A 23,972-nucleotide genomic window follows, 5' to 3' on the forward strand; every position below is an offset into this window, starting at 1 on the left:
TAATTTCCTTCCATGAGAACCAAGTTGATCATGAGGACATTATAACTATAAATAGTATCGAAATGTGCACAAGTTAATCAGGACATCATAGTTAACAAACAAAAAAAATCATAAAAATGTAACATGTCCAAACACCAAGAAGAGGAGAACAAAGTTTCTTATAATATGATCAAGATCTTCTCATGAAACAATACATGAAATTTTTCCTTTCATGAGAACTAAGTTGATCAGGACATCATAACTATAAATATTATCGAAATATGAGCAAGATGATCATGATAGTTAACAAATAAAAAATCATAGCAATGTAACAAGTCCAAACAACAAGGGGTGAACAAAGTTTCTTAAAATATGATCAAGATCTTCTCATTAAAAAATACATAAAACTTTGTTTCTTCCATGAGAACCAAGCTAATAAGGACATCATAATTATAAATATTATCTAAATATGTGCAAGCTGATCAAGATATCATAATTAACCAACAAAAAAAAAGAGAATCATAAATATGTAAGATGTCCAAACACCAAGAGGAGAACCAAGTTTCTTAAAGTATGATCAAGATCTTCCCATGAAACAATACATGAAACGTTTTCTTTCATGAGAACTAAGTTGATCATGAGGACATTATAACTATAAAGATTATCGAAATGTACGCAAGCTGATCAGGACATCATAGTTAACAAACAAACTAAATCATAAAAGTATAACAAGTCCAAACACCAAGAAGAGGAGAACAAAGTTTCTTAAAATATGATCAAGATCTTCTCATTAAAACAAATACATGGAACTTATCATTCCATATATGAATACATATAAATGAAAAAATCCATCTTTCCTCGTTGTTCATTTTTATTATTTCCCATTACAACATGAAAGGGCAAATCATAAGCTATTTATTTTCTGTCACTTTAAAAGACTTTAGAATTCAAGGGGGAATAAACCCAACTCATCAAGAGCTTCTTTGCATCCTTGAACAGACTCAGCCTTCATGAAGAAAAGTGGATTGGCATATCTCACAGCATTGTGGATACCAACATTGTCACTACACTCAATTCTTGCCTTTTCATATCCTGACACACTCTCTTTGCAGTCCTCCCTTGGGCTTTTGACAACTGTCACCTCACAAATATCGTTCTCGTGGTCCCCATCAACGGTTAATTTGTACTTTCCATCCTTGTCTGTCACACCCTCCACTGAAAACGTCTCTGCCTCTGTGCTGATGTTCCTGCATTGCAACTTCACAGTCGCGCCTATTGGAACAAAACAAAAGAAAGCACTCTTAGTTCTACTCAATAGAATGTATATAATCAATTTAAATTTCGTGAAAAATGAGAAAATTTGGAATAATTGATGTTTGGTTATGATGGATATTACGAATACTGATGAAATGAGTTTGAATAGAACTAAATGAATATAATAAGATTCATTTATGACTAGTAATTGATTGTATACACAAAGATTGACCTAATGTCACTCGATGTGATATTCCTTTATGAGAATGAATGTAAATATATATAGTTCAAGTCGAAAATAACATAGCAGATATATCGACTACTAGAAAATTTTCGTACCGTCAAGGTTTTCGCTGAGTTTTGTCTCGAATTGAACACGGCAAGTATCACAGTAGACCTTTCCTTCAACATCAAAAACTTCAGAGTGGCAATGTGCAAAATTGGCAAGGACCACAATGCAAAGAGCAGAGAGGAGCAAAATAGCCTTTGCCATTTTAATTGGAATTTTTTTTTTTTGTTTGTGTGTGTGTGTTTTTTTTTCCACACAAATTGTTGTTTTTTTATTCTTCTTTTATTTTATTGCTCCTTCTCTTTGTGTGTGTCTTGTTTTGATTATAATGAAATAGCCTTTTTATAGTGAAAATAAATTGAGAAAAATATGGTGGAGCTATTATTTCTCTAACAGTTTCATATATAACCACATAATGAAGTGATTGTAGCAATTGACTCGTTTTTTTTTTTTGGTTTATTTTATGTTTTTGTGGTTGTAAAAATAGTATAGTAAAAGATATTAGCCACAAACTTGGAATGGCTTAGAATTTGAAATAATTGAGGGGTCATGAAATATTTTAAAATGTACGTATTGTTTTAATAAATACAATATTTGGATAAATGATATTATTCTTCGAGTTACAAAATGTAACACAACAACAATTTAAAAGATAAACCTACGAGAAAATAGGATACACAGTCCTTCGGAATGACTCAGTTGATTTGGAGGGTGATTATCCACACAGATGACCCAGAATCGATTCCCCTCAATGTCTTATGAGTCGAGTATGTCGACACCAACAGACAAAAGGCAACAGTTGACTATATAGATGGAGCTACCCTTATCCAATGGGTTCCAAAAAAAAAAAAGGTTCCAAAGAAAAAAAAGATACAAAGTAGATCTATACGGAATACATCTACACACCAACAGGCATTCTGTCAACAGTTGATTATATAGGATGGAGCTCCAACAAATAGAAGATGGAGCTCCAACAGAGAGAAGGGAACAATTGACTATATAGGATGGAGCTACCCTTATCCAAGGGGTTTTAAAAAAAAAAGATACGGAAAAGATCTATACGGGATACATCTACACAGCAACAGACAGAAGGCAACAATTGTCTATATAGGATGGAGCTACCCTTATCCAAGGGGTTCCAAAAAATAAAAGGATGTGTGGTAGATCTATACGGAATACATCTACACACCAACACAAAAGGCAACAGTTGACTATATAAGACGGAGCTACCCTTTTCCAAGGGGTTCCAAAAAAAAAAGATACGAGGTAGATCTATACGGGATACAATTGACTATATAGGAGATCTACCCACCAAGCAACAGAAGGCAAAAAAAAAAAAAAAAATAGGATACGAGATAGATCTACACACCAACAGACAGTTAACTATATAGGATGGAGGAATCGAGCAACCCTTATATATCCGAGGGGAGTCGATTGATATCCTTCGCTGGGAAATTACACAATGTAAATAGATCGAATTGTTTTTTAATGTATATATACTAATGTATGAATTTTGATTCGTGTTTGTAATTTATATCTAAACTGTGCAAAGATTTAACTGAACAGAATTTTTTTCAAAAAAAGTACAGAGAGCTCAAAATACTTGTTAGCTTCAAGAACTTATTTATTCATCAAGAAAACAAGAAGAAGGAAGAAAGAAAAAAATACATCTCCGTCTTCGTCTACAGATCAACAATGTTACTCAGATCCTCAGAAGAATCATGTATAGATTCATGTTTCGTTTCATCTTTGAATGTTTCCTCTGCCTCTGCTACTCCATTTTCCGATTTCAACATCTCTTCCTTGTGCAATTTTATTTTCAAAAATTCAACAAGTCCTTGAAGGGATATAGTTGGATTCTTGCTTTTCAACAGTTCCCCTGCAACATCTGCCGGTGTAACCTCCACAACTTCTAGTAGCTCTCCGATTTGATCAAACAATTCATGATGATGAATAATTAAGTAATTGAAAACTAATTGTTTAAACGCCGATGATTTGCAGTATGACATGTTGATGTGCATATCCATTCGTCCAGGTCTCAATAATGCTGCATCTAGTTTATCAATGTGATTAGTCGTAACTACAATTATCCGTTCCTCTCCACAACACGACCATATCCCATCGAGAAAATTAAGTATCCCTGACAGAGTCACCTTGTGAAAATCGAAACCACATTAGTTTATAGCTAGGTAAGAAAACAAAGACTAAAAAATTGAACTTAAAACTTACTCTGTTGTGCTTATTTTCCTTTTCATCATTTTTTTCTCTGTTTTCTAAATTGATGCTGCAATCAATGTCCTCGATGACAAGTATTGACCTACCAGACATACCAAGTAGCAATGATCTAAGATTTGAATTGCTACGTACTTCTGTAAGATCTAAATCGTAGATATCATAGTTCAAATGATTCGCCATAGCAGCAATCAAACTCGATTTACCAGTTCCTGGAGGTCCATAAAGCAAATACCCTCTTTTCCATGCTTTCCCAATCCTGCTATAGTAATCTTTCCCTTTAATAAAACTTCCCAAATCGTCAATTAACGCGGTTTTTACTTCTTCATCCATAGCTAGCGTATCGAATGTCATAGGATGTTCGAGATTCATTCCATCAGAACCCCAATTCCTGAAATTAGAATACAATTTTATAACCCTGGATTCTTCTTTCGCGATTTTTGATCTCTCCATAATGTAAGGTAAATACGATTTCATCACCTTCTCCTTATGTTTCTTATGAAATTTCAACTCATAACATCTTAGCTCCGAACACAATGCAGCTATCATATCCTTTATCTCATCATTCTGACTCCCTGACTCGATTCGTCTACATTCCATCCTCCATGTCACCTTAACATCCTCAAAAACATCGATGATTTCTTCGTCTTTATCCATTGTAATAACTAGCCCTTTGTCATTCTCCGTCTTTCCTAATCGAATACTCTTAGTAGAAGAGTTCACTATAGTTCCTAAATAAACCTCAACTGCCTCGAACACTAGGTTTGGAGACGGACCCTGGAATTCATGAATCAGGATAGTGAATTGTGAAGAGAAACGATGAAAAAGGTTGTGAAAGCTATCAAAGACATAACTACGATATTCCTTTGGGATAAAGTCACTAGCTACGCTTCGAACGAGCATAGCTGTTGCAGTAACAGATGCAATAGTCGATATTAATGATTTCATATTAGACATTTCTTCAGGAGACATTTTTATTTTTTTTATGTGTGTGTTGTGAAATTGAGAAAATGAGATTCTTTACTTGAATGAATTGGCTAAAAGATCAAATTCAAATATATATAGTGGGAAATTATTTTATATTTTAATGGACTTTACAATAAATTTTATTTTATTTAAAGAAGACTTGATGTAGACTTGAGTAATTTCTAGGAAGCAACAATTAATCACCAACCACCGACCCTGGAAATTTAATAGAAATAATATAGTAATCAACATCTACATCAGCAAGAAACATCATCATTTTCATCATTATATAATTAGTATATTGTAATATTATTCAAATTCGTATAAAATTAAACAAGTAGATACATATGTCTTACGGAGTTCTATGTGATAATCTGCATCCTATATGATGTTCTTTGCGTAATATGTCGCGTAGAATATGTATGTCTACTTGTTCAATTTTATACAAATTTAAGTGTTTATTTATGCATACTCAAAATTGAAAAGCATAAATATAGTCAAAATCAAATTAAATAACATATTTATCTATATTATGCTTTTTAGAAATCACGATAAATAATTTAAAATAATACAGTAAATTAGCATATACGTTTGAACTTCACATGCAAGTATCCTTTCCGTGTGCACTAAGTATATCTCAAGATTGGTCAACAAATGGGGGCTAAGTTTCACAGAACAGTCACTTTGATTGGTGACAGAAAATTTGTCACATTATCTTTGGTCGTTGTCACGTTGCGTATAAGTATAAGTACTTGGATAGATAGGAAAAAATGGAGTACTTAATATATTTACTTTTATCAAAATATAAATCTAATATCTCTTTTACGAATAAATTGTTAAGATCATTTTATTTTTTCAATTTTGATAAAATATATATGAGTGTGTTGATAAAAAATTTGAGTACTAAATATCTAATATAATGTCTAATCCATCATTTAACTTAAAATTAGTCAGTCCTATTTTTCGATGGGGCAAATAAGGAATGTTAACTTAATGGGTGAGAGTTACTTTGATGTGGTGGAAGCCATTAGTTCGTGCCTATCAAAGGTGACTAAAGCATAAAAATGGGGACCACTTGAGCTAATGAATAGAGACAAGAACATTTTCTGACCAAGTCACATTAACGGATCATAATGATATTAGGACCCCAACCATCATAATCGTCAAATTCAAGATGTACTCCTACAAGTAGAGAGAATTCAAAAGGTTACGAATCAATTTACAAGTCCAATGTTGTCATCCCTGAAATCCAATGTTTTAATTGGATTAGCGCCACTGTCATCGTTCAATGAGAATGGATAAGAGGCTCGCAGGATTGATATGAGGGGGCTATATTTCTAGGAGCAAACTCCGGGCGAATGAAGTGCATGGTTACAATATACAAAAAAAGTTTAGCAAAACTAGACCTTAAACTCAAAAAACAGGGCCATAAAAATGGATGTTGGATGCAAATAGATATTTCATTAAGCCAGCAAAAGAGATTACAGTTCATGCTGGTGCAACATTTGCTCAAAATGCAGTCTTATTCTCGAGGCGTTGCGACAAGCAACTTGATCAAACATGATCTCTATAGGGTGGGCACAGAATACAACACCACCTCAAAAACACAACATAAAACACAACAGGATGGAAAAACATCATCTTTCGTAAACCAGATTGATGCTTTTTCGAGTATAAAATTACAAAAACATGAACGAGGTTCTTTGCGTTTAGCCAGTGTTCTGCATTCCAGCAGCAATACCCTTCATGGTCAAGATGAGTGTGTCCTCCAAGCCAGGGGCATATTCACTTGTCGGATTCAGCGTCACTAGTTCAGCAGCTGATTTTGATTCCATGTATTCCTTGGAAATATGAGGCCTCAGCTTGACATGGTAGTTTGGGTCACGTATACGCTTTAGAGTGTAGGCTTGCAACACGTTTAAGGTTGTGATGTAGGAATCACGCAACCTGAGTCGTTGTTTAAGGTAGGGGTCTCCCTCCAGAAGATCCTTGTGTCCAGCAATCTATTAAGAAAGAACAGTCGAAAATGTAACCTAGATCCATGGGTTCTCAAGTAAATAAACATAAAAAAGGCAGCCTGATGCATGAAGCATCCCCCTGTTTATGTAGGGTCTGAGGAAGGTGCACACACTATGGGGGTGTGATGTAGGCAGCCTACCCTGACACAAGTTTTAGAGTAAGCCTGTTTGGATTGACTTTTGGCTTATAATCCAAAAGTCGTAAGTTCCTAACTTATGACTTATTTTTAGCATTTTAGCTTAAAATCAAATGCTTATAAACACTTCTTTAATTTATCCAAATACTAAAAAAGTGCTTAAAAGCACTTAAAATAAGCCAATCCAAACAGGCTCTGAGCCATGATCTATAGGTCACACGAAAGACAACTTTACCATTGATCCAAGACGGATTTTAAGAAATCAGACATAATAAGTGATAACAGATGCTCCCTCTATTTCATTTTGGTTGTTTGGTTTTAACTTAGCATGGAGTTTAAGAACGTAAATGAACTTTTGAATCTTGTGGTTTTAAACTAAAGATATGTGGAATGTACCAAAATGTGTTTTAATCTTGTGGCATTAAACATGCCACGTGGAAAGTTAGCATTAAACAGTTGTCAAAAAAGGAAAAAGACTTTCTTTCTGAAACAGCCTAAAAAGGAAAGGAAGACAAACAAATTGAGTAATACTTTTCAGAATTCATGAATAGTTACCTGGAGCAGGAGGGTTCTTGTCTCTTCGTACTTGGACCTCAAAAGCTCACCGAAGGACCACAGATCTTCTGAAACAAGAAGCTTGTCGTACAGAGCTGCAATACCCGGGTCACCCTTGGCAAACACCATCTCAACCAAGTCAATAGTTACCCTAAAGAATGGCCATGCATTGTACATCTCGTGAAACATGCGTAGGTTTTTGATATCCTTGTCAACAGCATACCTAAATGCTGCCCCAAAGCCAAGCCAGACCGGGAGATGAAACCTTGTCTGGGTCCAGGCGAAGATCCATGGAATAGCTCTGAGTGATTCTATGCCTCCACTGGGTTTACGCTTTGATGGACGGCTGCCAATGTTCATTCGACCATACTCTAGCTCAGGTGTGGCCTGTGATGGTCAAAAGAAAGAACAACAAATTAGCTCAATGCAATATTTGTTGAGAAAAGATATAATGCTGGATTTCCTTGCACACTTACCAAGCGGAAATACTCAACAAATCGGGGTTCTTTGAAAACAATTGACCTATACTTCTCTGTAGCAATAACTGCAATTTCATCCATAAGTGCACGCCACTCGGGTTTTGGAGAGACTGGTGGATGCATACCATGTTCAAGGGTAGCAGCAGTGAAACGTTGGAGAGTTCTAAAACACAAGTGTTCCTCCCCAAACGATTGCTCAATAACCTCACCCTGAACTGTGACACGGAGAGATCCGTTAATAGTGTCAGGTGGTTGAGACAATATAGCAAGATGGGTGGGGCCACCTCCTCTTCCAACTGTACCACCTCTACCATGGAACATAACTAGCTTCACACCATGTTCTTTGGCAACTTTTACTAGCTCCTCTTGAGCCTTATATAGCTGCCAGGCTGCTGAAAACCGACCAGCATCCTTACCAGAGTCCGAATACCCAATCATGACCTCTTGTTTGCCTTTAATCCGGTTTCTGTACCACTCAATCGAGAAGAGACGTGCAACAGCAGCAGGAGCAGCCTCCAGATCATCCAATTTCTCAAAAAGTGGAACCACTCGTAAAGGTTGCTTCACATGGCATTCACGTTGTAGGAGCTCAACTGCAAGCACATCAGATGGTGCGGTGGCCATTGAGATGATGTATGCCCCGAAGCAGTCTGATGGAAGTTCTGCTATGACATGGAGTGTATCCAAGACATCAGCAATTTCTTCTGTTTTTGGAAGATCGGGTCCAAATAAAGGTCTCTTGCCGCCGAGTTCAGAAAGAAGCCACTCCTGTCTACGTTCTTCAGACCACTCACGATATGAACCAATTTCCAAATGCTGAGTAATGGCATCAAGGACGTCAGTGTGACGGTCTGACTCTTGTCTTATGTCAAGTCTCACAAATGAGAGTCCAAAGGTAGAAACTTGTCTTAGAAAATCCAAAAGGCTTCCATCGGCAATGGGACGATCACCACAATCACAAAGAGATTTGTAGCAGAGCTCAAGAGGTTCCAAGAACTGCATAAAATGTACAACACATAAGCATCACATTAGTGACTGTTCCCTGCTTAGATTTATAATGTTCTTCATATAGAAGGGTCACAAGTATTAGATACCTGCTCAATGCTATTGTAAGTTGCATCCTCAGGAATATCAGAGATTCCATGGGCTAACACTTGACGAGTACGCTCACGTGTCTGATACAGCTTATCTCTAACATCGCCAAGAATTACACGATATGGTTCACTTGGCGGAATTGTTTTCCAGAATTCTACATCAAAAGGAAAAGTTGAAGACCAGAATTATACAACTGCTCCATCCAAATAGAGATTGCAAGGGACAATTTGATGCAATTTCTGGTGAATAAACACTAATGTGGAATTAAGTTCATGTGTGTCCTCCTGATTGATATTGGTGCACTATACCTCAAAAACAATAAAGATAATGGTCAAAAGCACACCTCGAGTATCACTTTTTTGCGAGCTTCATACCTGAACTATCAAGTGTTTGTGTTTCCTACATGAACTACTAGGTATGTTTTTGACCATTATCTTAAAAACAATAACACTAGTTACCTATGTAGTGCTTGGTGTCTTGCCTTGAGGACCTGTAAAGTTCATCTGCTCGAATACGAACTTCATCGTTGCAACGCCACATAGATAACTGAAACAATATACGAGTTAGAAGCATATAAAACACCACGGAACTGACACAATGCTTCAAGATGGATCAAAGAGCAAACTGGAAAAATATTAAGTTGTTCTTTCATACCTCAAACATGAGCTCCTCTATTTGCGAATAGTATAAGTTCGCTGCCATCATTCTTGCTAATAAACAGACATCTCTTGTGACCTCAGGAGTCACTCTTGGATTGCCTGCATTTAATATTAGACAACTGCTAAGTGACAAACATAAGAGGGAGCCTTCACAAATCCAGATCAAAGAAGTATGTGTGTGTATATTAAAAAATTAAATATTAGAATGGAGCATACCATCCCGATCACCACCCATCCAAGAGGAAAATTGAATAAGAGGAGCATTGTAAGGAAGTCGTTCGTTAATCCCTATGTTTTTAAGAGCTGTGTCAACACGGCGAAGGAACTGTGGAACACCCTTCCAAATAGTTTCATGAAAGTAGCTCATTCCAGCTCTCATTTCATCTTGTGGAGTTGGAGCAGTCCTCCGAATCTCATCAGTGCGGAAAGCAGCTTGAATCTGCAAAAATCAGCAGATATAATTGTTAAAAGAACCAAGGAAGCCATCTTAGCACTACATCATGATTCAAGGAGAGTTTAACATATTTTTTCAAATATGAAGCTCGGCACTACACATTTCAGTTTTACTTGGATGACAAATATACAGATTAAAGAGAGTAAACAATCACTATTGCCTTCATCTACCAATTTTGTTTGATGGTATATGATCTGATTCAAGTAGAATAACTGTAAAGATATAGAGGTAAAATACAAATATTTCTTATATTTATTATGTCAAAATGAAGAATGAAGGAGTGAAAAGAATGGTCATAATTCACATTGCTGGAGGAAATAAAGAGGTTGAGTTCAAACTCTACCGGAATGCATGAAGGACCTACAATTTCTTGGGATTTAAGTGGACTTAGCGAAAAATTAGCACAATGGAAGAAAAAGATCTGTATAGGAGATACCTATAAGTTGAGAATATATTTTAGTCATGTTAGCATTTATAATTTACGTCCTATACTTTTATGGAGTTATTCAATCTTTTGAGAAGTAGAAAATATATAAAGAACTTCTAGTACTCCCTCCGTTTTAATTTGTTTGTTGGTGTTGACTTGACACGGATTTTAAGCAAGTAAAGAAGACTTTTGAACCTTGTATCTTAAACTAAAAATACGTAGAATGTACCAAAATTCCCTTTAATCTAGTGAACTTAAACAAGAGTTCCTGAAAAAGGAAAGAGGCATTCTTTTTGAAACAGACTTAAAAATGAAAGCAAGACAAACAAATTGAAATGGAGGGAGTACTTTATACGTTTATTTTTATTTTATTTAATACGGCCTGGATGACTTTAAATGGAGTAACAAGGTTAGTGAAAATTCATAAAGTTGACTCCAACTTGCTTGGGACTGAGATGTTGTAGTTGTTGTTGTTGTTGAGCAGAGGTCACTTCCTCTAGTATAACAAGCCTACTAATGTTTTCGACAGTCAACTAAATAACCAAAGAGAACAATAGTAAGTTTACAGAGATCACAAGTCATTCCTATTGTTCATGTCAGCAGTGTGAGTGTGTGACAGAACTTTAAAAATCTCAAAAGTTAATCTGGGCTAATATTTTACGTATAGATAGATAGATAGTGACAAATAGTCAGGAAGTCCATAGAAAAGCACTAGAAATTAAGATTAACCTACAGAAACTCATTCAGGAAAAATGGCATGCATCAAGTAAAAACAGATATTTACCTCCCTCTGTAACGCCTCATCAAGCTCTTGTTTATCATCGGGTGTAATGTCTTTAGCATACAGCTGAGCCAAGCAATCTCGGATCCTAAACATAAGAAAAGTCAGAACAAAAGATAACTACAAGTCTAAGACTATGTTGCTTGGACTCTACAAAAATGCTGACGTTTTGTGTTGGATCCTCCAAAAGTAATACATTTTTAGAGGATCCAACATGGTACCACAGCATTTTAGGAGAGACTGAGCAACAGTCTGTAGCTTCTCAAAAAAAGAAGATTGGTAATTAAAGAGCAGACCTTCCATGCTTTTGAAGCAAAGATCTTCGGACAGATTGAGTAGGATGAGCAGTTAAGACTAGATCCACCGTCTGATTCTTCAGAGCATCGAAAACTTCTTGAGGAGACTTTTTCAACTCCCCTACAAGTTTCTTGAAAGTTTCTTCAATATCAGATTCAGTTGTTGCATTGTTCTCATCAGCAAAGTCCCCCTTTTTCAACTTTTGTCGTCGACGGTAGGCAATCTGCACCTCCTCGGCCAAGTTGGCCAAATTAAGCATGTGAGAAAAAGCTTTAGCAATGACAATGGAATCCCCTGGATCCAAACTTGTCAACACATTTCCAAGCTCCTCCAGCTTCTTTGGATCATGCTTTCCTTCATACTCCGCAGAAAGTTCATAACACTCTTGGACCTATAATCAGATTAAAGAAAACATGAAGAACACTTCAATACTGACCAGTCTTACATGAAGTTATATTTTTCTAGATAATTGATAACTCTGTTTGTTTTCAACATCAAAATTCAATGGATAATGTGTCCACCCCTCAACTCTTCTCCACTTAAATACCCTATTGACATACGCTTGCTAGACATCCATGTTTTACTACCTTTGACATTTGATCAAAATCCTGAGGCCAGTCTTATAAGTACTTCTTAATTGATCTATGTAAATTAATCGTAGTCAACTCAAAGGACACTTCAGGGAACACCAGTTTAGGATCTCATCAAATGACTATAAAAACCGGAATATTTCCACTGCCTCGGTCAAACTACCCAATCAAAAGCCACTTAATACAGTTTAATTTTAAAATGCTAAATACTGAATATTTATGCTCAACTCTATCAAAAAAGATATAAAGATCCAATCTTTAGATTCAAACAAGAAAAAGGAAGCAAAATGCATTCCACTCCCACCCCCTTGCCCTCCCCACCAAATCCAATACAACTTTGCTTATCTAAAACCAAGTAATATCACTGGAAGTTGGAAGAGGTGTTGTTCAGACTCTTCAAAAATGTTTGCAGAGTGCATGTCAGATCCTCCAAATGTAGTGTATGATAGGAGGATTCGACACGGGTGCTTGGAAGATGACCAAAAATTGGTTAATGATTGCCCAGATTAAACATAATTCCTCAAAATCAGAACAATAAGTGTGGCTGTAACAACAAAAGTGAAACAAAAACATAAAGTATATACCGTTTCCTTGAGATCCTCTCCATGCAAATCCTGAAGGATATCGAGGAAACTATCCAAAAGCAAAGCATCATACTCAACCAGCTTGTCATCCTCAGAAACCTTACCAGGAACCAAAGCCCTCAGTTGGGCATCAATGGATGCCAATTTCACCAAATTCCGAGTCGTCATTTTCTCAATCTCCCACAACCCTATCCACTCGTAAATTCAACTATCAAGACCCTACAAAAAGATTGTCATAACAAGAAATTAAAATCATTGAGATTTTCCAACCATATAGTATGGAGGATTAGGCCATTGTAAGCCACATTTCTATGCCATATTAAAAAAATCCAGATGCAAAATCCAGTGAGTTAAATTCTTATACTAGTACATACACAAAGGTGAATCCAAGATTCAAACTTTATGACTTCGGATGCAGATTCTACCACAATGCATTTAAACACACATACAACATTTGAGTCAAAACTACTGGATTCATTCAAATGAATTCATAAGTAAGACTTTACATCCACTCCAAGATTTGAACTTTATGGGTTCGGGTTCAGATTCTACCACAACTCTCATACAACATATATAAGGTCTGAGTTAAAACTACTGGTTTCGAATGAATCCATAAGCAAGACTCTACATCCGCTCCAAGATTCAAACTTTATAGGTTCAGGTTACCTTTTCTATTACAACTTGTTTCATTTACTCATTCAAAATCATTTTTTTATGTTTATTTAGTGAATCATTTAACATATATGCAAAGTATGAATCAAAGCTAGAAGATGACCCCACAAGTCACAATCTACATCTACCTAACTTACAATTGATGGATTTACACAAAATCAAAAGAAAAATTGTTAAGGAGATCTGATCCACATGATTCACAGTGCAGAAATGGCCAATGGGTGTTCAAAAAGACATTTCTTTTACCAAAAAAATATACAACAAGGGAGGATTAGGTTGAATTGAAATTGAAAAATGGAGAAATGGGTGTTGAATGCAACTGTTACACAGATATACAGTACCTGAATCTTGAAATTTGATGTACAAATGAACAACAACAACAAGAAACACACACAAAACAATCTCTTTCCTACAAATGGAGGAAATTTAGGAATACCATATAGGGCAGGTCAAGTCAGTTAGAATTCAAAAAGGTCAAAGATTTAAACTTTATGGATTCAAATCCAATTATTTATTCTTATTTAGTGAAAATTTTAATATATATAAAAAGGGTCTTTACAAAATCAAAAGAAAAATAATTGACATTGGATCCACTAAAATAACAACTACACACAGAAAAAAAAAAGGAGTTTATAACATTTCTTTACAAATGTAGGTACATGGTGTGAGTGAAAAAAACTAAAAAAAATAATAATAAAGTTTTGAACTTTGAGAAAATTGGAGAAGTGGGTGTTGAGTGTAACTATTATAACATAGATATAAGAGTACCTGAATCTTGAATTTTTGATGTAAAAATGAATGATGAAAAAAAGAAACACACACAAGAATCTCTTTTTCCTATGAAGGCAAATTTTTGGGTTTTTTGATTGATTTATGAGGGAAGAGAGATGTGATGCAAAAAGCTATGCACAATGTTAGCTATATTTATAGATGGAAACACTATACTCTTATTGCAACTTTACCATTAATAATGTTGGGATTTATTTTATTTGAATTGATGTGATTGGCTCATTTCATGCCCCAAGTTAAAGTTTGAAAGCACAAGGCATAAACAAAAACTTAAACTTGACTATAACTGATACTCCAATCTTAACACCTTAACGTGTTTCTAGTAAGTCAATTAAATACTTCAACTTACAAAATAATTATCTAAATTTTATGTGTCATGTTAAACTTGGGTATTCACGAGACACACAAGAGACGTTAGAGTATTTTAGTTATCAATTAAAATTAAACAAAGTGTCTATTATATACTCTCAAAGTTGAAATACTTACTTAGCTAGACGGAATTTTAGTGTTTATGTACTATGCCTAAATTTGAAATGAGTTACTTTTCAACTTTCATTAAAGTGCTTTTTGGTTCTACTTTTTTCTCCAAGGAATATGCCTAAAGATCTTTCATTGCCTTATTTAGGAATACCAAAATTTCAAGAATCAAAAGCCACCTTAAATAACTCTAGTTCAATATAAATTCTTTGTAATTTTTATTTTAACTCATGTGATATTTGATTAATTATATTTTTAATTAATTGAAATGTGTATTTTGATTCATTTGTTTGAGAATATTTATAAATTTACCAAATCTATTGTATTGTTACTTCACATTTTATGGTAATTAAATTCAATTTTTTTATATATATTATATATAAAAATTCCATTAGTGATAAGGATATATAAAAAACAATTTACTAACAATAATATCAATAAGGATATAAATGAACTAAAAGTTTAACAAAAAAAGAACAAGTTTGTATATACATCGATGGATCCAAACACTTTTTAGATGCATAGCGCTGTTGATACACCACATCCACCTTGGGTAAGAATGCATATTTGCATATTGTAATTAAGGAAAAAGACAAATAGCAAGAACAAATCTTGAAATTATATAATCTTTTAAAACACCTTTTAACAAATGGAAAAAGAAAAAGTAAAAAAGAAAAAAAAAAACTTCATGCGTATTGCTTAAAAAATGTTGCATAGACTTTTAGATAATTGAAAATTAATCATATATGTTAGGTTGAGGGAAGGATAAAGCAGCTAAGGCACGATATCATTGTTGTAAGCTTCCTTCACTGCATTAGATTAGCGCTCTATTGATCATGTCTTCAGAGGGTTGGAGAAGCGTTAAAGACTCCTTTAGGAAAGAACTCCTTGCCTTCTTTACACCTTACATGCGGCAACAATCGCATAAATCAAAGTAGAAGTCACAAGATGACCTAAAGTCCAAAAAAAAAGCACTCTCTCCCGGAAGTGCTTTCGAGAACATGTGCACCGCATATTGCAACACTGTATAATTTGTCTAACAAGGCAAATTATGAGTTCTTTGAAACTAGTTATTCACAACCTCACAAGTCCCACCTATCTCTATATGTGCGCGCGCATGCACAATACAAATACCTAATGTAAGAAATAATAACTATTAAACAAAGAAAATGATTATCTGGACGAACGAACTAAACAACTTAAAATTAAACGAAACATATAAAGTAAAAATCATGTCAATCAAACACACACAAAAAAAACATACCCTTCGGGGTGGCCCAATGGTTTGGGCTTGGGACTTCCATGTTGGAGGTCTCAAGTTCGAAATCCCTTGCCAGCGAAAGCAAGGGGTTTGCCTTCTGGGTCGAGCTCGTCGCACCGGGCTTGCGTAGTGCGGGTTACCTCTCCTATATGTGGTTTGCGAGTTATTGCATAGGAGCGGGGGTTTTACCATGTGCGCACTGAAAGGGTAGCGGCTACGGGTTTCCCTTGTCATAAAAAAAAAAAAAGATGAATCATTAAGATGGAGTGATTAAATTATGAATAATAATAATAGCAATTATGCATTTATAAAATTGGGATTTAGGAGAAATTCAATGAATATTGAATCATCATTTCTATTTGAATATTTATGAAACTAAATTAAATGATTTTTTATATACATTATTATGATGTAGGAATCTTGCAATTGTATATTTAACTATATATTACAGGATGATTCAGCCCATAATACCAACTATACATACTCACTTTTTTATACAAAATTATTTGATGCAAAGACTCCAAACAAATAAATTTGAGAGTGACCCAAATTGACTTTGTAGTTAGATATATATATATATATAAAGCTTAATCGATCTATTTTTCAAAAAAAAAAAAAAAAAGAGCTAGAATGCCAACTAACGTTTATTATATTGATAAATAATTTTTTTTAAAAATGTTTACTATATTGAATTTTTCTCACACCAATCAATTACTCTTTATGTCTCAATTTATGATATGATAGTTTTTTAATTTCGAGAGTCAAACTTTTTTTTATTTTACCCGTGATTTGGGACATGAAATCTTTAAAATTTTCTGACATAAAATTTACATATTTGAAAAACTTTCTAAGATGTACTCAAGTCACAATAAATGATGATTCAAGAAATAACTATATGAAAATATTATGATAAAAAAAATACTTGATTATTGAAATTCGTAAAGCACCACTTAAATTGAGAGAAATGGAGTACTTGGTTTCTAAAAAAACATTTTTCATTAAAAACAATTTTACATAAATTTTTTCTTCATACCAAACATACTCAAAGTGTGTATAAATTTTATTTAACTTTACGTCACCTATTCTATTGAGCCGTCCTTTATACATCAGAAAACGGAAGTGGCATCAATTATGTTTGATTCTATTTACTTATAATAAAAAAAATGTTGTAGTGGTTGTGTAGTCAGTGATGAAACGTGAGTGTATTAGGTTTAGGTAAGAATATATAATTAATAATTAAACTATGAAGACCTAATTAAAAATAAATAATTAAGTCGTTCTAATTAATTCAATCAGTGAGTTGATGTGTGTTGGGACGTAAACTTTCTTAATTATGATAATCATATAACAACAAAATTTATTCTGTTTAATAAAATATTGATGGAGAAGTCAGAATTTTGATGGTAGCTTGTTATTCTGGCACGATTATAAATTTAAAATATTTTTAGATAAAAATAAATGAAGAATAAATATAGAATTACTAAGAGATAATTAAGATGATGTTTTACAAAGAATATTTAGAAAAACTCATCTAAGAAAACGTAGAAATCATAGAGGAAATTTTTTATTTAGTTAATTAATTATGTATTAACAGTTAGTAAGGCAATACTACAGATAAAATAGTAAAATGTTTGGTCAAATAAAAAATGGTTATAATTTGAAAAGTTATAAATTAAGATTGATCAACTTATGACTTTCACCTTATGTAGGCATATAAACACTCCTGGTGTTCAATACTTATTTAAAGTCCGATTAAATTCAGATTTGCATCGAAAAATTCTACATTGAAAGCTAAAATGTTCTCTAACAAAAATGATTTCATATATAGGAGAACTCGAACATGACATCTATGATTAAGGATGGAGGAGTATTTTCCGCTCCACCACAACCCTGATTGGTAACTCATAAACACTATATATTCGTATTACCAAACACTTAGATTTAGATATTAGTTTGATCAATTTATAAGTTTAATCGAAAGACATTTTTAACTTTGTTATGAATCAAAACTATGCAATTATCAAGAAATATGATGAGATGAATGAGTTGGTTTCACCGTTAATCAGAAGTTTTGCATCTATACTCTGAGATAAAGCTTTTTCTTTAACAACCTCTATGTGACGCAAATTCAATTAGTCAAACAATAAATTTCGATTATCGAATAAATAAATAAAATTGGGACCGGCAAGAAGATGAGACCAATTTGCCAACTGCGAAGAAGAAAAAAAATACTAAGAAAAGACATTATTGTGTAGTAAGTCAACCATGAACAGTAAGTTGCCAAGTACTTGCCTTCATGTTTGCTTGTTTTTTTTTTTNTTTTTTTAATTCGATGTTTAATACTGTATTGGAGCCAGACTAAAGCTAAATGTACATATTGTATAGTTTACTTTTTAAGGTAACTCTCTATTAGTTTTGTTCAAATCCAAAATTTCTCATAAATTGATAAAAATCTCTATCTACTATAACTCAAATCATGGGCAGAGCCATCTTAAGCGGATAATGATCTTGTGCACAACATTCTTTAAAAAATTATGTGGCGTACAGATGTTATATATTAGCTATTATGGTTATATATTTAATTTTGTACTGAACATAGCTGGAATTTTGTTTTTACACATTCCTCATTAAATTTCTATCTCCACCACTAATAAAATCGTAAGTTGGTCCTTGAATTATATTGTTTACTGCATATACTATCCTTCAATTTTAATTAGAAAATCTTTATGGTATTTGTTTCTAGAATCATTTTTTCAGCATATTCTACAGTCAAACATGAATATTCCACTCTCCTCTTTTTCTTCGTTCAGCGTTCAACATTAATAAGAGTTGACTAAATTCAAAATTTCATATTACAGAACTCATTTTCAAGAGCGATGTTTCCAATAAAATCAATAATTTTATTTTTAGAAGTTCGAATACTCGAAATAAGAAAAATAAAAATTGGCATATACTCTCTTTTAATATTAAAAGAAAAAATAAGAAATTTTTTTTTGGCATATGTTTGTAGAATCATTTTTAGAGCATATTCTAAGTCAAATATGAATATGCCGGTCTCTATAAAATTATTAAAGCGCAACCGTTTTATTTGAAAAATTATGGTCGGTGATCTTTTGACTTTATTGATAAAGAATATATGATAAGTTCAATGAATTATTACAATTATAACTTATTTAATTATGCAACTCAACTTATCATTAAAGATGAATATTTTAATATTCTTTAAAAAGCTCCTTATCATAAAAATAATAATAATAATAATTTCATCACATACCTCACTATCAAGAACCAATATTTTAAAATTTTATAGGCTTTGAATTATAACTTTTTATTAGTTTATTGAATATATAAATATAATATTTGAGTCAAAAATTATACTGAATTATGCTAAATCGGTAATTTTAATACTATAGATAAGTCCCTAGTGGGAGGTGGTTCATGAAATTAGGGATCACGGCATGTGAGAGTTTTTCTTCTCACACTTGATGTCTACATCGATCTGATTAATAAATGAATATATGTTTTATACACTGTCAAAAAATGTATTGAATAAGTGATGTATATTTTTTTTATCCTTTAGCAAAGGTTTTTTATTTGAGTCATAGAAATAAGTCGTGTTAGGAATTAAAAAATACTTTATATTTTTAACTGAGATTTTCTGGCGTAAAAATAAGTGGTGGGTACTAAAGAAAGAAACAAAAATATACTTAATTAATATGTTACCTAATTTTGATTTAATAATTTTCAGATCCGAATAAACCGCCTGCACAAGATAAGCCTATGGATCCAAACTTTAAAGAATATTTAATAAATTAGTACAATAATTAAATGAGGCCTTCATTTATTAACATTATTATTTGTTGACATCGATGGTAAGTAGTTTTTCATTTTTAATTGGAAGTCTTAGATTTGAATTTTGGGTATAAAATCGTTTTGGTAGACACTTATATAAGTAAGACTTTTCGACGCAAATTCGAATTAGTTGACTGAGAAAAACTAGAGAAAAAAAGGCATTATTCGATGACATCTAGTGATGAAAGATGTTTATTATTTCATTTATCAAATATATTTTTTGCCATTATATAAGTTTTAAATTTTGATTGATAGAACTTTTAGTTTCTTAATTATTGATAAATCATAATTTTAATTTTTATGATATTTTGTTAAGTACATGATTACTTGAAATATACTTCTGATCCATTTTCCTATGAATATATATTTATTTATTTTAAAAACAGAATTATTAATTATTTCATCATTTAATAAATGTGTTATGTCAAATTTATACTATTTATTCCATTTTAAGCCTTACATAGTTCTAAAAATAGTTCAAGTATAACATATTAAATCCATAAAATGATCAAAGCACACATTTTGGTTAATTAAAAAAAATGTACTAGTTTATATATCACAAGAATCAAAATTAAAATAAATTAAATAGTTGAGAGACCAAAATACTCTTTTTATGTGAATGTTATGAAACATATTTGGAGTGCACAAATCCGATTTTGGGATTAATATTTAAATCATACTTAGAGTGCGTAAAAAATTATAAATCTATTCACTTCGAAAACAAATTCACACATAGTATCGAAAGTTTGATATGATTGAAATCTAGTCATTTTTTTTTCTTTCAAAACATATGACTTTTTTAGCGAAACTTTAGGCAGAATTGCTTGAACATCAACCATATATAACTTCATACATTTTTGTCTCAAGTTAACTTTTGTTAAATTAACTTCAGATACCGCATGTCTGAAGTTGTTCCGAAGTGGATAGGTTAACTATGTGGTGCCCAAATAAGGTATCCCAAAGTTTTATTACGTATTATTGACTATATGCAGCCCAACAAAGCCCACAACAAAAGTGGCCCAATCATCTACTGGAGATTGCCCACTGGGCTTCATAATCCATATGGGCTGAATTATTTTGAAGCCCAACAGAATATGTTAAGCCCAGTTCCACCTTAGGGTAAAGTTTCAAATTAAATAGGGATCTTAATTTTGATTTTCACCCGTCTAATCGTAATCGTTTGAAGCCTTGGTTAGTGTATACAATATACTCAATGTATAACAAGTGTATGATAAGCGATAGTCAATGGATAATTTATACACTCTGATTATACATAATTTATACAATGATCATACTAGTTAAAATTTGTAAAGAGTAAAGATTAGAGTAGTGTTTGTTAATAATTTCTATTTATAGACTCACATATAAATATATTTACACATAGATATGATGTCATTTAAAGGATCCCAATTTATAATCTAATAAAGTATTAAAATATTTGGGCCTAAAAGTAAATATCTATTAATATGAGGGTTAATTAATTTAATAAACCATTATCTTTTTTCGTATGTCTGATGGAGACTTATTGAAAATATACATCTCTTGAAAGTCACTTCAAAATTCCGATTACTTCATCCATAATTTTTTTAAAAAAATCTTAATAGCTATAAGCTCTAAAAAAAGAATAAAGAAGAAACTTCTATTCTAAAAACAAACGCTAAAATTATGAATTAATTGAGTTCTTAGACTTTTGAAATCAATAGTCTTAAAAAAAATACTCTTTAATTTGTCACTTTCAAATGAAATTCCCAATCTCTTGTCCACTTTAAATCACATCAATGAAATCAAGCTTTAAAATGATTTATCATATAGAAGTAATTTCTTGATCCATCACTATAAAGAATTTACCCTTGACCTTTTTGTACTATGCATTGTCACACACAAAGAATTTACTCTTGGCTTTTGTGCATTGTACATTGAATCAAATATTAATCATAATTAAAGTTTAAATAATATCAAATTATTTAAATAAAAGCCAAATTGATTTTTGAACACTAGCTAGATAACTACTCAAAAATTATGGAAAACGTTTTTCAAAATTCTATTCATCCTTAAATTATACTTTTTTTTTCCTACCCTATCTTGTACCCTGAATCCGACCCTCCCCATCTTTAAAAAAATAATTTTTTTTACCCCTATCCCCAAACCACCCCCTCTCTCCCCCAAAATTAATTAAAAAATATTTTTAAAATATATTTCAAATTTTAAGATTTTTTTTTCACCTCAACCAACCTCTACCTCCATCCCCCCACAAAAAAATGTTTTGAAAAAACCTTTAAATTTTTAAAATTTCATTTTTTTACCCCACCCCACACCCTAACCCCGCGACCCCCACACCCCTCGTCAATTTTTATTTTTTTTTTGAAATTTTAAAAACATTTTTCAGAATATGACTTTCGTCATACCAAACACACTTAGTGATTTGTCCGTTTTCACTTGTAAATCTCATTACAACTTGTAAATTGTATTTCAGAAAAATAACATGTAAGATCATGTTTAAATTGATTTATTTTAAAGTAGTTTTATAGTTTATGGATAAAAAAAAATTAAATACTTATTTTTAAGTTAAATAATAAAAATAAATTAAAAAATTATGAGTTATAAGTTCACCCAAATAGGCTCTAAATCGTGTTGGCCAAACTTAATTCATAAATCAAATTCATCGAATACGTGCATATGCTTGTGTTTAAATGTACAACTAATTAAATATCTAATCAAATTAGAATTAAGCTTGATTAAACCTTTTTGATAGTTCAGGTATGAAGCTTGTAAAATCAAAATAGTTATCTAACTCTTTTTCTTTGAGAGTCGAGAGTTCATCGAAAACATCCTCTTTACCCCACAAATATATCATTTATCATTATGACTACACTTTGGTAGCAATATTAATTTAGGGATAAGGGTTTGAAAAATACTCCAACTTTGGTCGAATTTGTTGTTGCGATACTAAGCTTTCATGAGGACCTATTACCTCCCTAGAGTGTTTAATACCGTATTTTAAACACATATATTTGCCCACGTGGACATAAAAAATAATGCAAAATTATAAATAGTAATGTGTCCACGTGGGCACGTATATACCTTTAAAATACACTATTAAATAGTTAAGGGGGTAAAAAATACGGTATTATATAGTCTAGGGAGGTAATGGGTCCTCATGAAAGTTTAGTATCGCAACAACAAATCTGACCAAAATTGAGATATTTTTCAGACCCTTATCCCATTAATTTAACACTTCTACTTGAATAATTATCACTTCCATTTATAAATATGAGCTGGTGAACAATATTCTATTTGGAATAAGTATTGTTATATTTGCAATAAAAAAATTAACAGTTTAAGATGTTTAATCTTAAGAAGCCACTAATTAATTAGGAATTATTTGCAAATTATAAGAGAGGGATAGTAAATTACCATTTAATTAAGATTCAAAATTAGAGAAGAGCCACTCAATATGTTGCTTCATTTAACAAATTGATCAAAATGACTTAATTAGTGCATAAAAATAGATTAGTAGGAATTAAGTGGGGTTAGTGCATATGCTTGTTTTAAATGTACAGCTAATTATCTAATCAAATCAGAATTAAGCTTGATTAAATTATTTTTATAGTTCAGGTATGAAATTCGAAAAATGGTAATAATTTATATGTATTTTTTTCCCATTAAATAACTCTTGTTTTTGAAGTTGAGAGTTGATCGAAAACATCCTCTTTACTCTCACAAAAATAAAAATAGGATTTATATATATCTATTCATACGCACTCTCTAAATATCACTCGTAGGATTACATCAATAAATTAATGTTGTTTTTATATTAGTTCACACATTCGTGTTCATTTGGAATTCCCCCCTTTTTGTTGACATATATTTGAGTTGTAATAAATTGGATTTATAGTTTAAAAAAATATCAAATCTTCTCACATGGAGAAAGAAGCCAATAAATAAAACTAACTTCCATAGAAAGCTTGATTTGATTCTTTACCTTTTTTGTTTTTTTTGGGGTGCCTTTCGATTTTTTACTTTTTTATCCGATGTCTAATATCCATATTAAATAGGGATGTAATTATAGCATTCGGTATAGATTTGGACAAAAACAAAAACTTTTGCCTATACTTTATATTTATA

The 23,972-nt window shown here is 32.3% G+C and overlaps 3 protein-coding genes across 4 annotated transcripts in view; all 3 read right to left on the reverse strand.

The window, feature by feature from the left end:
• Positions 1-740: 740 nt before the first annotated feature.
• Positions 741-1,786, reverse strand: LOC125866084 (anther-specific protein LAT52). Its single transcript, XM_049546376.1, has 2 exons — positions 1,573-1,786; positions 741-1,251 (listed from the first exon to the last, which is right to left on the reverse strand). The coding sequence occupies exons 1-2, from the start codon at positions 1,724-1,726 to the stop codon at positions 920-922; spliced, it is 486 nt and encodes a 161-aa protein (XP_049402333.1). The 5' UTR covers positions 1,727-1,786; the 3' UTR covers positions 741-919.
• Positions 1,787-3,144: 1,358 nt separating this feature from the next.
• On the reverse strand, positions 3,145-4,783 carry LOC125866144 (AAA-ATPase At3g50940-like). Its single transcript, XM_049546448.1, has 2 exons — positions 3,752-4,783; positions 3,145-3,675 (listed from the first exon to the last, which is right to left on the reverse strand). The coding sequence occupies exons 1-2, from the start codon at positions 4,724-4,726 to the stop codon at positions 3,205-3,207; spliced, it is 1,446 nt and encodes a 481-aa protein (XP_049402405.1). The 5' UTR covers positions 4,727-4,783; the 3' UTR covers positions 3,145-3,204.
• Positions 4,784-6,161: 1,378 nt separating this feature from the next.
• Positions 6,162-23,972, reverse strand: part of LOC125865689 (phosphoenolpyruvate carboxylase) — a 34,613-nt gene continuing 16,802 nt past the window's right edge. Inside the window, exons 2-12 of one of the 2 annotated variants that reach the window (XM_049545900.1) lie at positions 14,237-14,276; positions 12,797-13,015; positions 11,622-12,013; positions 11,329-11,413; positions 9,880-10,102; positions 9,659-9,762; positions 9,463-9,550; positions 9,004-9,158; positions 7,907-8,905; positions 7,431-7,817; positions 6,162-6,723 (exon numbers count right to left, since the gene is read on the reverse strand). In XM_049545900.1, coding sequence (XP_049401857.1) covers positions 6,430-6,723; positions 7,431-7,817; positions 7,907-8,905; positions 9,004-9,158; positions 9,463-9,550; positions 9,659-9,762; positions 9,880-10,102; positions 11,329-11,413; positions 11,622-12,013; positions 12,797-12,964 — 2,895 coding nt within the window. In that variant the 5' untranslated portion in view covers positions 12,965-13,015; positions 14,237-14,276 and the 3' untranslated portion in view covers positions 6,162-6,429. Of the gene's footprint in view, positions 6,724-7,430; positions 7,818-7,906; positions 8,906-9,003; positions 9,159-9,462; positions 9,551-9,658; positions 9,763-9,879; positions 10,103-11,328; positions 11,414-11,621; positions 12,014-12,796; positions 13,016-13,809; positions 13,925-14,236; positions 14,277-23,972 lie in introns of those variants that run through there. The other variant, XM_049545901.1, reaches the window with a different exon arrangement.

Source organism: Solanum stenotomum, chromosome 5 (assembly GCF_019186545.1).
Source record: "Solanum stenotomum isolate F172 chromosome 5, ASM1918654v1, whole genome shotgun sequence".
NCBI classification, from domain to species: Eukaryota; Viridiplantae; Streptophyta; class Magnoliopsida; order Solanales; family Solanaceae; genus Solanum; species Solanum stenotomum.